The sequence below is a fragment of the Artemia franciscana genome, chromosome 6 (genome assembly GCF_032884065.1).
Source record: "Artemia franciscana chromosome 6, ASM3288406v1, whole genome shotgun sequence".
Lineage (NCBI taxonomy): Eukaryota > Metazoa > Arthropoda > Branchiopoda > Anostraca > Artemiidae > Artemia > Artemia franciscana.
Genome location: NC_088868.1, coordinates 22,245,862 through 22,258,076, shown reverse-complemented (window position 1 = coordinate 22,258,076; position 12,215 = coordinate 22,245,862). Strand labels below are relative to the sequence as shown.

At 35.7% G+C, this 12,215-nt stretch overlaps 1 protein-coding gene across 1 annotated transcript in view; it reads left to right on the top strand.

Moving 5' to 3' along the window:
• Positions 1-12,215, top strand: part of LOC136028191 (laminin subunit alpha-like) — a 231,253-nt gene that overhangs the window by 79,624 nt on the left and 139,414 nt on the right. The window contains exons 19-20 of the mRNA XM_065705897.1: positions 20-1,164; positions 2,286-2,461. Coding sequence (XP_065561969.1) covers positions 20-1,164; positions 2,286-2,461 — 1,321 coding nt within the window. The remainder of the gene's footprint in view (positions 1-19; positions 1,165-2,285; positions 2,462-12,215) is intronic.

The following is a 12,215-nucleotide window of genomic DNA, read 5'->3' as shown; positions in this document are numbered from 1 at the left end:
TTTGCCTTGTTTTTTGTAGGTGGACGTTACTGGTAAAGTTTCTTCACAAGGCTATTATGTCTTTATTGCCCAATATTACCAACCTAATCATCCAGAGGTAAAACTTGATGTAATCCTACAAAATGGTCAGTTTTACGAAGCACACCTACCTCTCAAGCATTGTCCTTCTGTGAGTGGCTGTAGAGCCGTGTTGGAGCAGGCCAATGGTGATTTCAAATTTAACATACTGGAAAGCTTCGTATTTTCTGCTAAAAACCCAACAAATAAAGGTGTATGGCTTGATTATCTTTATGTAGTCCCGGTTAACCAGTACACTCATTTCTTGTTAGAAGAATCTCCTGTTGACTTGACAAACGATTTTTTCAAACACTGCACAAAAAATCAGTACTTCATACTTCCTGAGAACGCTACTGACTTTTGTAAAAAAGCTACATTCACATTAACAACGGAATTTAATAATGGTGCTTTACCTTGTGGATGTGACATTGATGGCTCACTTAGTTTTGAATGTGCTAAATTTGGTGGACAGTGTGAATGCAGACCTAATGTGATCGGACGCCAATGTACTAGATGCAAAACAGGATATTATGGGTTTCCTGATTGTAAAATATGTGACTGTCCTAGTACTGCATACTGTGAACCAACAACTGGCCAGTGTATTTGTCCACCCCACGTGACAGGACCTCGATGTGATCGTTGTGAACCCCTTCATTATGGTTATGACCCTCTTATTGGCTGTGAGGCCTGTGAATGTAATCCACTCGGAGTATATGACGGAAACCTCCAATGTGACCTTGAAAATGGACAGTGTGACTGTAAGCAAAATGTTGTTGGCAGAACTTGTGACAGATGTGAATCAGGCTATTGGGCTTTTCCACAGTGTCAGCTTTGCAACTGTGATGTCCGTGGCACTTTACCGGGTATATGTAATCAAGATACTGCCGAATGCTTCTGCAAAGAAAATGTTGTAGGATCTTCTTGTGACCTCCCAGTTCCTGGCGCTTTTAACTTGTTAGAAAGTAATCCAAATGGAGCAACAAAATGTTTTTGCTTCGGTAAAGCCACTATTTGCAATAGTGCACCTCTCTTCTGGAATCAGGAGGTTAATATGGAAGGCTGGTCTAGTGCTGCATTCTTGTTCCAACAAGGAATGATGCATTCTAGGTGAGTTACTTTCTTTCATTAATTATTTATATATAAAATTTTATAAATTATGTGAAAAAGACAAAAAAGGGAAGAATCTTTCCTATATTTTTCTTCCATTAGCCTAGCAAGCAGTTGGAAAGCGTATTTAATTTTTTAAGCAGCTGAAAATATTTTTAAACTTGAGTCTTATCATAGCTTTAATTTGGGGATGGAGCACTCAACCTTTGAAAAAGTACTGTTGAATAACTGAACAATACATAGTTTTTCGTATTTTTTCTCTTCTATCCGTGCGGGAAGGGTGAGGGGGAGTACCCCCATCCATGTCTCAGGAGTGGCCTTGCTCAAAATTTTCGAAAAGATTGCTGGTAGCATTAGCTTTAATGTGGGAAGAGAGAAAAGGAATAAAATACCGTATTTCTGATTTTTCTAAGCTCCATTGGGTGATCGGATAAATTGAAACATTTAAGCGTATAGCAGCCCTTCTTCATGGTGAATAAATAGGCATCTCCTCACTAGAGGAAGTGGTTGAAACACACAATGCAATGCTGTGTATTGTATCATGAGATTGAAATCTTGTAGATGGAGGACATTATTAATGAGAATTAAAGCATTAATTCTTGTTTGAATCAAAGATATAAAAGGTTCTTTTTGTTAAATTTCTTTTTATTGTCCAAATGATAATGCAATCATTTTTACTAATTTTTTATTCAGGTCGAAAGCCTGGGCAAGTAGAGAGGTAACGAAAACTTGGTCCCAAGCATTGTAAGTACAATGTATTGTGGGATCTCTAGTTCTGATTGTGATCTTAATAGAGGTTGTGCTTCAACTGGCGTTTTGCTGTGGAACGTTGCGGATATTTGCCACATAAAACAGTTTAGAAGAAAACGCTTGTTGAAACGAAATCTTGACCAAGCACACATGATGATTCTGTTTAATCAAGAGTAAGCTCAACTTTCAATTAAACTTACTAAATAATATGTTTTTTAATCCTTTATTTATAATTTAAGCAAAATTACTGTTATTCCAGCATAAGTTGCACAAAAATAGTTTTTTTTTTTTTTTTTTTTTTTTTTTGCTCATGCACCTTGATCATATAAGATTCAATTTGTATTATTATTATTATTATTATTATTTTTTAGATCTTCGGATGTCAGTGTAGAGCAATTTGACCTCACCATACGAGCAGTCTTAATTGATTGGCTCCCAGAGATGGGTGTATTTTATTTCTCTGCTCCCCAGTCTTATCTTGGGAACAAATTGTCATCTTATGGAGGTTTACTCAACTACACAGTTGTATTTGTGGAAGGACCAAGGAGTAAGTAGATCTCCCTTTTTTTATAGTTTAGGTATCGAATAGAGTTTATAGATTCGCTGGAAATTGTTTTTCTGCATTTTTGTTTTTACCCAAAATATCCTTTTTTTTTACTCGCAGTTAAAGTGAATTTTAGTTGAATCATTAGCTTGAAACTTGAGCTTTCGTTTAAAACACATTCTGAGATCATATTTGCTTTTGTGAGGTCTTTAACGTCGACCTAAAAAAAAGAATCCCGCTTAGTTTGAATCTTAAGAGTAAAATTCAAACTCTAAACGTGCAGAATTTACCCAAGATAAAGAGTAAGCTGTGATACCTAAGAATTCTATGGCTTTCTTTAGTAGATTGACCACTTTACTGAAAACACAGAAGAGCTACTAAAGTAGTATTCAGAACTCCAACTTTGCATGTCTAATGTCAAGGTAATGTTTTCTTGTCTCTAATAATTCTAAAAGCAATGGGTCATTTGTATATATTCTATTATGCTGTTTTGTTGGGTAAGTGACAATGCTGTATCCAGGGTGGGTGTTTAAAAAAAATGGGGGGAATTTTGACTCCTTGAAAATGGTGGTGGATTGAAATGAAAAGGGCACCCTTGGAATCAGCAATATCTAAAACTCCAACCATAGATATTGCTTCCTCCCCTCTCTCTCTTTTTGAAAAACAATTGCCATGAAAAGGTAAAAGGCGAATTATACACATAAAAGGAAAAGAAATATACTTATGAAAAATGGCAAGTCTAAAGAAAAAAAAGATGGGGATTATTATTAATGAAAATTTACAACCTAAAACCGAAAGTTATAATGAGGGATGAATCCAAAGTTAAGACGAGCCAGAAGTAAGGGTGGTGCTACCACCTCTCAAACTGCCCTTGTATTGTCTCTGGGGAGTAAACTTAAGAGAATATAGCAAAATATGTTGAGGGGATTGAGTCTTAACCTAAATATTCTCTTAAAGTCTAATGTTTTTGACAAATTTGTTGGTATTAGGGTGATTGTTATACAAGAACCGATCTTCATAATGATGATGTAAGTGTTAAAATTACCACATCATACTCTTGATGAAAATCCGCGTAGATACTGCACTGGATCATAAAATGTGACGATTCCACTGATGGTCATTCATTTGTGACAAATAGATAGGTAATAGTAAGAATTTAAGTAAGTTAATTAAATCGTGAACGAAACTTGGATTAAAATGAAGGTGAATATAAACGAACATCTAATGAACATTGTCTACAGTTTGACTTACTTGACTTGCTTGAGGTCTCCTGTCGGGAGCTGTTCGGGGTAGAGAGTGATGTCAGCCTCCTCCATCCGCTTTGGTACAGTGCGAGCGTTTGCGCTCTGCTTGGTCTGATGCTTGTCATCGCTAGGAAATCGAATAGTCTGTCGAACCATCGTTTCTGGGGTCGATCTTGCGGTCGCTTCTAACTGGTTTTCGTAGGATCAAAGTCAAAGATCGTCTTTGTGGGTAAGTGCAGGGCATTCCAAGTAGAAATCCAATCATAGTAAGGTACGCTCGCCTGGTTGGGTTGAAAACCGAGACTGTTTGATGAGCTGCAACAGCTTCTCGTTGGTCACGAATTCGAGTCAACTTTGACCTTTGATCCTTTTCAGACTCTTCGACTAGAATACATTGATGGTTGGGGTTGCGGCTGATGCATGCCATGTCTCAGTTTCGTGAAACATTACAGAACCGACCAAGGCGTTGAAAAATCCGCAGTTTAGGTGAACGAGTCAGGATATTGGACGACCATAATTTGAACTGTATAGCTACAGCTGTTTCTTTTCTTTCCTTTTTTTATAACAAGATAGCGGAATATCGCGGAAATCTATGACTTTAAACTTCTGAAACTAATATCTTCTGTGCTGCCTTTTCATTTAAAATAGAATCAAAGAGACTAAAATTCCTATGTAACTTTTGCACAACAACAAATAATAGCTACGATGTAATGTATTGCATTGTCTATTTGTATAGTAATTCAACTATCTTTATTAGAAATGATTAATTCCTTATTGTCTCTTAGCCTTTTTTTCTTTTTAAAATTTTCGAAGGTTGGTATATCCTACCATTTATCTTACTAAGTTAGTAAGCTTTTAGACGTCCTTGTAATTTTTTAATCTTCTGGCTTAGCCTTTCCTGAATAATTTTCCTAGACTCTAGTGTTTGCCTGCGAATGGGTAAAACTCCAAATTAAGTCGTGAGTCCTAACTGGACTAATCTATATCCGTAGATGCTCACTTTAAGCTATGTACGTTGTCAGCCTACAACTGACCAGTTAGGTTCTTTGAGCAGCTAGGCGGGCTTGCAAACTCATTGCTCGTTCTAACTGGTGGGTGTCAACATTTTTTGAAAAAAGTTGAAATCTTCAAACTGACTGTATGGCTTGGTTTTAACGAAATAAGCCATCCATCCCCAAGGAAAAAAGTCCTTAAAAGATTATGTAACGTAAATCTTTAACGTTACATTTATGGATACGAACGAAGAGTGGATAATACTAATCATAGATCAGTATGTTGAAAGTGTAAACAAAACACATACACACACATACAAAGCTTAACGTAAAAAACAGACATTAAACATTAGTAATGCTACAAGAATCCCGTAAAAACAAACACATCGCATTAGCTGCACGTGTTACCTAATCTTCCCGATTAACATCGAACCTGCAAATACCCATCACCCTAACCGTGTGATAAGATTTCGCTCCGATTATTACATGTGTAATGATTCGTATATTAGCATTACAAAAGATCTTTCAAATATTTATATGACGGGGTGGTTTCCCCAGGAAAGTAACTCATTAATCATTCTCGTTAACAGGAAAGTAACTCGTTAATTATTTTAACTGCTGAGAGGTAAGATCGTGTCTGAGAGCAGGAGCAGTGACCATTCTCCATATTATGTTTAAAAATGTAAATATTGTGCTCCTCGATATCCAAGAATGGATTGTGATGTTTTAATTATGGAATTTATTCATTTTTGTTTTTTCAAAGAATCCGTTGATAAACCCATCGAACATTGAACCATTTTTTTTACAGTCGAAAATCAGATTAATTTTTTTTAAAAGCCTAGAACACACAACTTGTTTTGTAGTAAAAGATTTGATGGCATTCATGATTTCATTTTTTAGGTTCAGCTATTGAAGCACCAGACATAATTTTTACCGGGGGTACAAATTTAACCCTAGTCCATTCAATGCCAAAATCTATTGTACCAGGTGTACCGACGAATGTACTTGTAGAGCTAACAGAACATAACTTCGTATTGCCATCAGGTCTTCCCGTCAATAGGGAACAATTCATGATTCTCCTACACCGTCTTGAAGGCATTTATATAAGAGGAAGTTATTTTGAGCCTATTCGGGAAGTTAGGTAAGTAAGCACATTTTATGTTTTGTTTCTACAAAAATTCTTAAAAACCAACATTGCCACATTTATCTCTACAATGACGGTAAAGTGTTTGAAATGAAAGATCAAGCTTTCATTTCTTCTTTGAAGAATGGTATCATTGTTGTTGTGTTTATGTGAAATCTTTGTTGGTATACCTTTTGTCACTAACTTGGGCTCAATTTTTTTCTCGCCTTTTTCTCATTCATCTGCGAAGTGATTTTGACCGGGACATTAAGCTTAATAAAGTTTATTCATTATTAAATAATTAAAAAATGACAATCCTAAGCAGCATGTATCAAAAACTACTAGAAATAATTATGGGGCTTTTATTATGACAGATAAGCCATTCTATCTTTTAAGTTAATTAATTAATTTATTATATAAATAATTATACATTTTAACAAAGGATAGACAGTTTTGTTTTGTTTTTACGGCTTTCTTTCACAGCTGAAACCTAAGGGAGGATCAGTGCTTCCTGCTTTCCCCCTAGGCCTGAAAGATGCTGCCGTGTAGAAGATTGTAGTCATCACTATTGCTTATCGAGTTTAGAGTTGGGAATCGTAATGCATTTTTGTACTGAAGCCTTATGCTTGGCTCTGATAAATTCCGGCATAACTTCGCATGCAAATCAAACGTGTTTTTTTCTTCTAATTAGGTTTCCTTAGGGAAACCTAATTAGAATTCTGTCTTATAAGAAATAAGAGTTATGGAATTCCTAAGCCAACTTCGATTAAAAATGAAAATAAATAATTTTCATCTATTGTAAAAATTCGTAGTTCGGAATTTTTATTTCCTAGAGATGGCAGTATGTGGTGCAGCTCAGTACGAAAACTGATTTGTGCTTCTAAATCTTGTTATCTGGTGGGAACCAAGAATCATTCTGAAGAACGCAATGGAAATACTCAATTGTAAGCTGCGCTATCTCACCACTCGACTGCCATGAAAGTCGAAAATCCAACTTTAATGGCATGAAATCATCTGCGACACTTTCGAACTTAACAAAGAAGATTGCGTTTCTGAATTTTATTGTGAAAATCACAGATTATGAATTTCGGACTCAACCCAACAGTTTAAATGCTTGGTTGTCACTTATACATTTTAAATATGCATAAAGATCATGCAAAATTCTTCCTTCCAATTTTCACATCCAGTGTGTTAGTATTTGAGAAGAGGTAATTTTTTTTTTCGCATGCCAAAAGCGATGGAGGTTGAAAAATTTCAACTGTTGTTCCTTAAGAAATGTGCAATATCTGCAATAAACATTTTGCAAATAATAAATTAAAAAATGTCAAATTAAAAAAAAAAAAATGAGTCGACACTTTACGTGATTTATATTCGGTTGGCATTTAGTTTCATTTAGAACCTAGCATGAATTGCAGAAATGCAGCAATCTTCATTCTTCAACATGATCAAAGCTGATTTTTTTCGCCTTTGATTATAAACGGCTTAGGAAATATTTCTTTAAAATAGGACGATTATAGCTTTTTTTGCTAGTAAATGTAAATAAACTAGATGGCATGCTATGTTGAATGCCTAAATCGCACAGCTTTGATACTAATACAGTTATGAAAACTCATATCTTGCCGATGAGAAGCTTTTGGTACAGAGCTCCGAACTTGGCGCTTCCTCCAAGCCCCGCGTACTACAACACCATAGGCGGGAACGCAATTGGCATCTAATTGGTATCTAAGCTGTGGATTGCTCCGACTTTTAGATTCAGACTGCCAGTTTCCTGTCTCCAGCCGGTAGCATCGCTACCGCGCACTTTGCCCCAAAAATAAATCGAGTTTTCATTGCTGTCTTGGTGTCTAAGCTGTGCTAAATCGGAACTAAACTTCAGTGTGAATGGTGTATCTCTTTTCATTAGCTTGAATAAATCCAAGTTCACATAGAAAAAGAAATCTGCTATAGTTACCATTTGTGAATCGCATCAGTAAGTTTACTTACCTTAATGATCACCTACAAGTGTTTCTTCTATAGCTGTTGTTGTTGTGTGGGTTAAAAATCTAGATGACAGTTTACATGGTGTTGTATGGGTTTATTACCTAAATTACCTTTAAAATAAGCGTTTAAACAGCTCTCTGTGATGCTCCAATCCTACAAAGGGTAGAGTGGGATAGTGGAGAAAAAACAGAACAAGGACACATCAATGCTACCCTTGCAAAAAGTGATCTTCCTTGTTGTTCAAGCCAGAGGATTTGAAGTCTCAGGGTTTTCGGCCATGGCGATTTAAACGGTGTATTTTTTCCGTTCCTATGTCATTTTTAGGAACTTCAGGTTACTTTTGAAATTATTTTGAATTTGTTTTGAAAATAACATTTTACTATTAAGACTAATTTAGACAATGGTTACCATTCCTGAGTAAGTAGAAATGCAATTTTTTTTAACTTGCCAGTTTTTTTTTATTAAACGTGTTTTTTAATTTTTGGTTACTATGGGCCGTGGTTCGTCCTTTACTAGGTTGCAGCTTCTGCTGCAACCATGACATATAATAATAAAAGATATTGAACTGTGCAAGCAGGTAAAGAGCGACTAATACGAATGTTGGCAACAATGCTATAATAGAGCATTTATAATAATAGACCTCAAAACACAGTGTTTGCTTGGAATGAAAATTACGCAAAAGAATAAGCACAAGGAACTTGCCAAAAAAATTTTGTGTGCACTCTATTATAAATTAATCAGTTTCTAGATGGTTTCTTATGTATAAGAAAGGCGGACCAAGAGTAACAGCTTGGATGAATCCTCCTACAAATTTCTCGCAATTTTTTTCATTTAACTTTCCTTTCTCTCCCACCCCCATGAAAAGTAATCACACCTTAGACTTTGCTTACAATTATAAAGATCATCCGTATACGAATGGGGACGGGGTTGTTTATTCCGACTTGATTTGAAGAACTGACGCTATGACTATTTGATGTCACTGTTACGACTATATTTGTTTTTAATTTATTTTCAAATTTTACATGACAATAAATACGATACATAAAAGTGGACTTTTTTTTCCAAGGTTTGCAAAAGTTAGACAAATTTAGACAAACTTAAACCGTTTTGATAGCATTTAATTTTATAGTCCATTTTAAACCATTTTGATCTCAAACTTGTCTAATGACAAGAATTCTTATCGTCAAATTTGTCTCATCTAAAAAGTAAAATGTTTAAAGGAGTGTAGTGTGTGATAGCCCAGAATGAATTTCGAAATTTTGTGTATGTCCTGTATCCTTGTTTCAGGATTACAAGGTTTTCCATGAACATAGCAACAGAAGACTACGAGCTAAACCTTGAACCAGCTTATAGTGTGGAAAAGTGCAATTGTCCAGTAAACTACCTGGGTCTGTCTTGTGAAGATTGTGCCCCTGGCTACTTTCGTGCTCAAACAGGTCCGTTTGGAGGGTTCTGCGTACCTTGTCAGTGCAATGGACATGCTGATACCTGCGATGTTGATACAGGAAAATGTTTCGTAAGTTTTACAGCAGTTTAGACCAAGTTGGGTCCAAGGGGCTCCATCGTGTTAGAGCTAAAAAAGAGCGCGTAAAAAATCTCAAAAGCTTGCTAGTACATGCATTTTTTCAAGGACTTCGTATCATTCTGTCATTATTTCAAATTTATGTACGATATTATAGTACAAAAGAAAGATAGTTAAGCTAACAATCAACTTTAATGATTGTCTCACTTCTAATTTAATGACATCGATTAAAGATTATATAAATGGCACGAGTAACTTATATAGAATTGTGTACGCTATCTTGTATCTCCTTTACGTTCGGATTCCATGGGGTTTTTTGTCGCCTCCATCTGCTTCAGCCTTTGATCCTTGCAAATATAGCCTTAAGATCAAAGGGCAATAGCCTTAGCCTTAGGATCTAAATAGCCTTAGCCGTATAGCCCTACCCGTATCTAAATAGCCCTACCGGTACGAGCCTTAGCTGTCTTATACCGGTCGCTTCACTCGCTACGGTCAACGGCTCAAGCCTTCGCCACGTGCACAAGGTAATTATGACGTCATTTTAAGCACAATTCCCTGTATTTTTTAAATTTTTTATCCATGATTTATATAAACTAACCAGTTTCAATTCTCACGGTTCGCACATCATTCTGTAAAAATTCCACAATAGGAGCTATAATGAAGGCACAGTAGGTTTTATGTAGTTGTTGCTGGTGTTTATAGTAATTCTATAGTATCGACGTAATATGGCCTCGAATCAACGTAGCGTTTTACATAAAAATTATGTGTTATGAACTTTCATCTTGGCATTTTCAGTAACTCAAAGATCTTATAATAACAAAATATTACGAAAATCGTATAAAAGTTCAAAATGCGGTATGTGGTCGTCAATTTATAAATCAAGGCACAAATTACAAAGAACAAAGGAATTTTATAGCTGATAATGATTCTAAATGTTATTTACAGACAGAAAAACGACAATTATTACAAGTTATCATTAGAATAAGAGGACATAAAATTTTCGTTTTTACCTGTGAGAAAAGGCGCGTCAAATTTCGAAATCTGCGCTATGAAAAAAACTTCTATGATGATAATCTTCTTTACACTGAGAGGTAGCTAATTATTACTAAATTAAAAAGAGTTTTTTTCAACTAAAGGGCAATATTCAACACTAAACGTGCAGAACTCAGGTAATAAGTCAGACTTAAACCAAGCAGAAATAACTATGAATGAAGCAATTACACGTGAAATATGCATAAACTTACGGTAAAAAAATACAGTAGCGGATCCAGGGGGGCTAGGGAAACCATGCTCTCCCCCAAGATTTTCTCGCGCCCTCATTTCTTGCTTCTTTTTTACTCTTTTTTTGAATAAATTCGTTAATTTGGTCAATTATCGGCACCTTTGTCACATTTGCCCCCCGTCCCCTAAGATTTTGCTAATTGGCACCCTTGTCAAATTGAGCCTCTCCCAAGATTTTGCTTTAAATCTACCCCTGAAAAAGCTAAGTTAGGCTTTAGAAATAAACAGAAACTACGACAAATAACTGTAAGACAGCCACCCTCGCAAAACCCCCATGGTCGATAGTGTCGTATGTTCTTGACTGAAATAATAGAGACTTCTCATAACAAACTGTATTTTTTATGAAGCCCTTTTAATATTAATTTTTTTTAAATGTAACTCCTCACAACAAATATTAATTTAATCTAATTTTTCCACTATAAAAATTGAAAGATTTTCATTGCATAAGATTATTAGTGGGAAAGGAAATAAAATCAACACTTTTTGCTATAAAGTAGGAAAGCATAAAAGAGAACAGAATATAGGATATCTTCAAAATTAGGCAAGTGATCTTATTAATTATCTGATTTTGCTATAAAACCTGACATCGGTGGGACTCAAACCCAGGATTTTCCTTTTATAAGTCAAATGTTATCAAACAGTTCGTGGTAACGAACTGTAGTAAGGAGCGACCCGGCTCAATAGTAACCAAAACTCTAAAAATTGAATTTTGATATCAATAGCTGCATCAAAAGAATCGCATTTTAATGCTGATTTTAAATATATAAGTTTCATCAAGTTTAGTCTTACCCATCAAAAGTTACGAGCCTGAGAAAATTTGCCTTATTTAGGAAAATAGGGAGAAACACCCCCTAAAAGTCGTAGGATCTTAACGAAAATGACACCATCAGATTCAGCGTATCAGAGAACCCTACTGTAAAAGTTTCAATCTCCTATCTACAAAAATGTGGAATTTTGAATTTTTTGCCAGAAGACAAATCACGGGTGTGTGTTTATTTGTTTGTTTTTTTTGTTTTTTTTTCCAGGGGACATCGTATCGACCAAGTGGTCCTAGAATGTCGCAAGAGGGCTCATTCTAACGGAAATGAAAAGTTCTAGTGCCCTTTTTCAGTGACCAAAAAAATTGGAGGGCATCTAGGCCCCCTCCCACGCTCATTTTTTCCCAAAGTCAACGGATCAAAATTTTGAGATAGCCATTTTGTTCAGCATAGTCGAAAACCATAATAACTATGTCTTTGGGGATGACTTACTCCCCCACAATCCCTGGGGGAGGGGCTGCAAGTTACAAGCTTTGACCAGTGTTTACATATAGTAATGGTTATTGGGAAGTGTACAGACGTTTTCAGGGGGATTTTATTTTGTTTGGGGGTGGGGCTGAGGAGAGGGGGCTATGTTGGAGGATCTTTCCTTGGAGGAATCTGTCATGGGGGAAGAAAAATTCAATGAAAAGGGCGCAGGATTCTCTAGCATTACTATAAGAAAACAATGAGAAATAAACATGAAAACGTTTTTTCAAATGAAAGGAAGAAGTAGCATTGAAACTTAAAACGAACAGAGATGATTACGCATATGAGGGGTTCTAAAAATACTTTAGCATAAAGAGCGAGGTATTTAG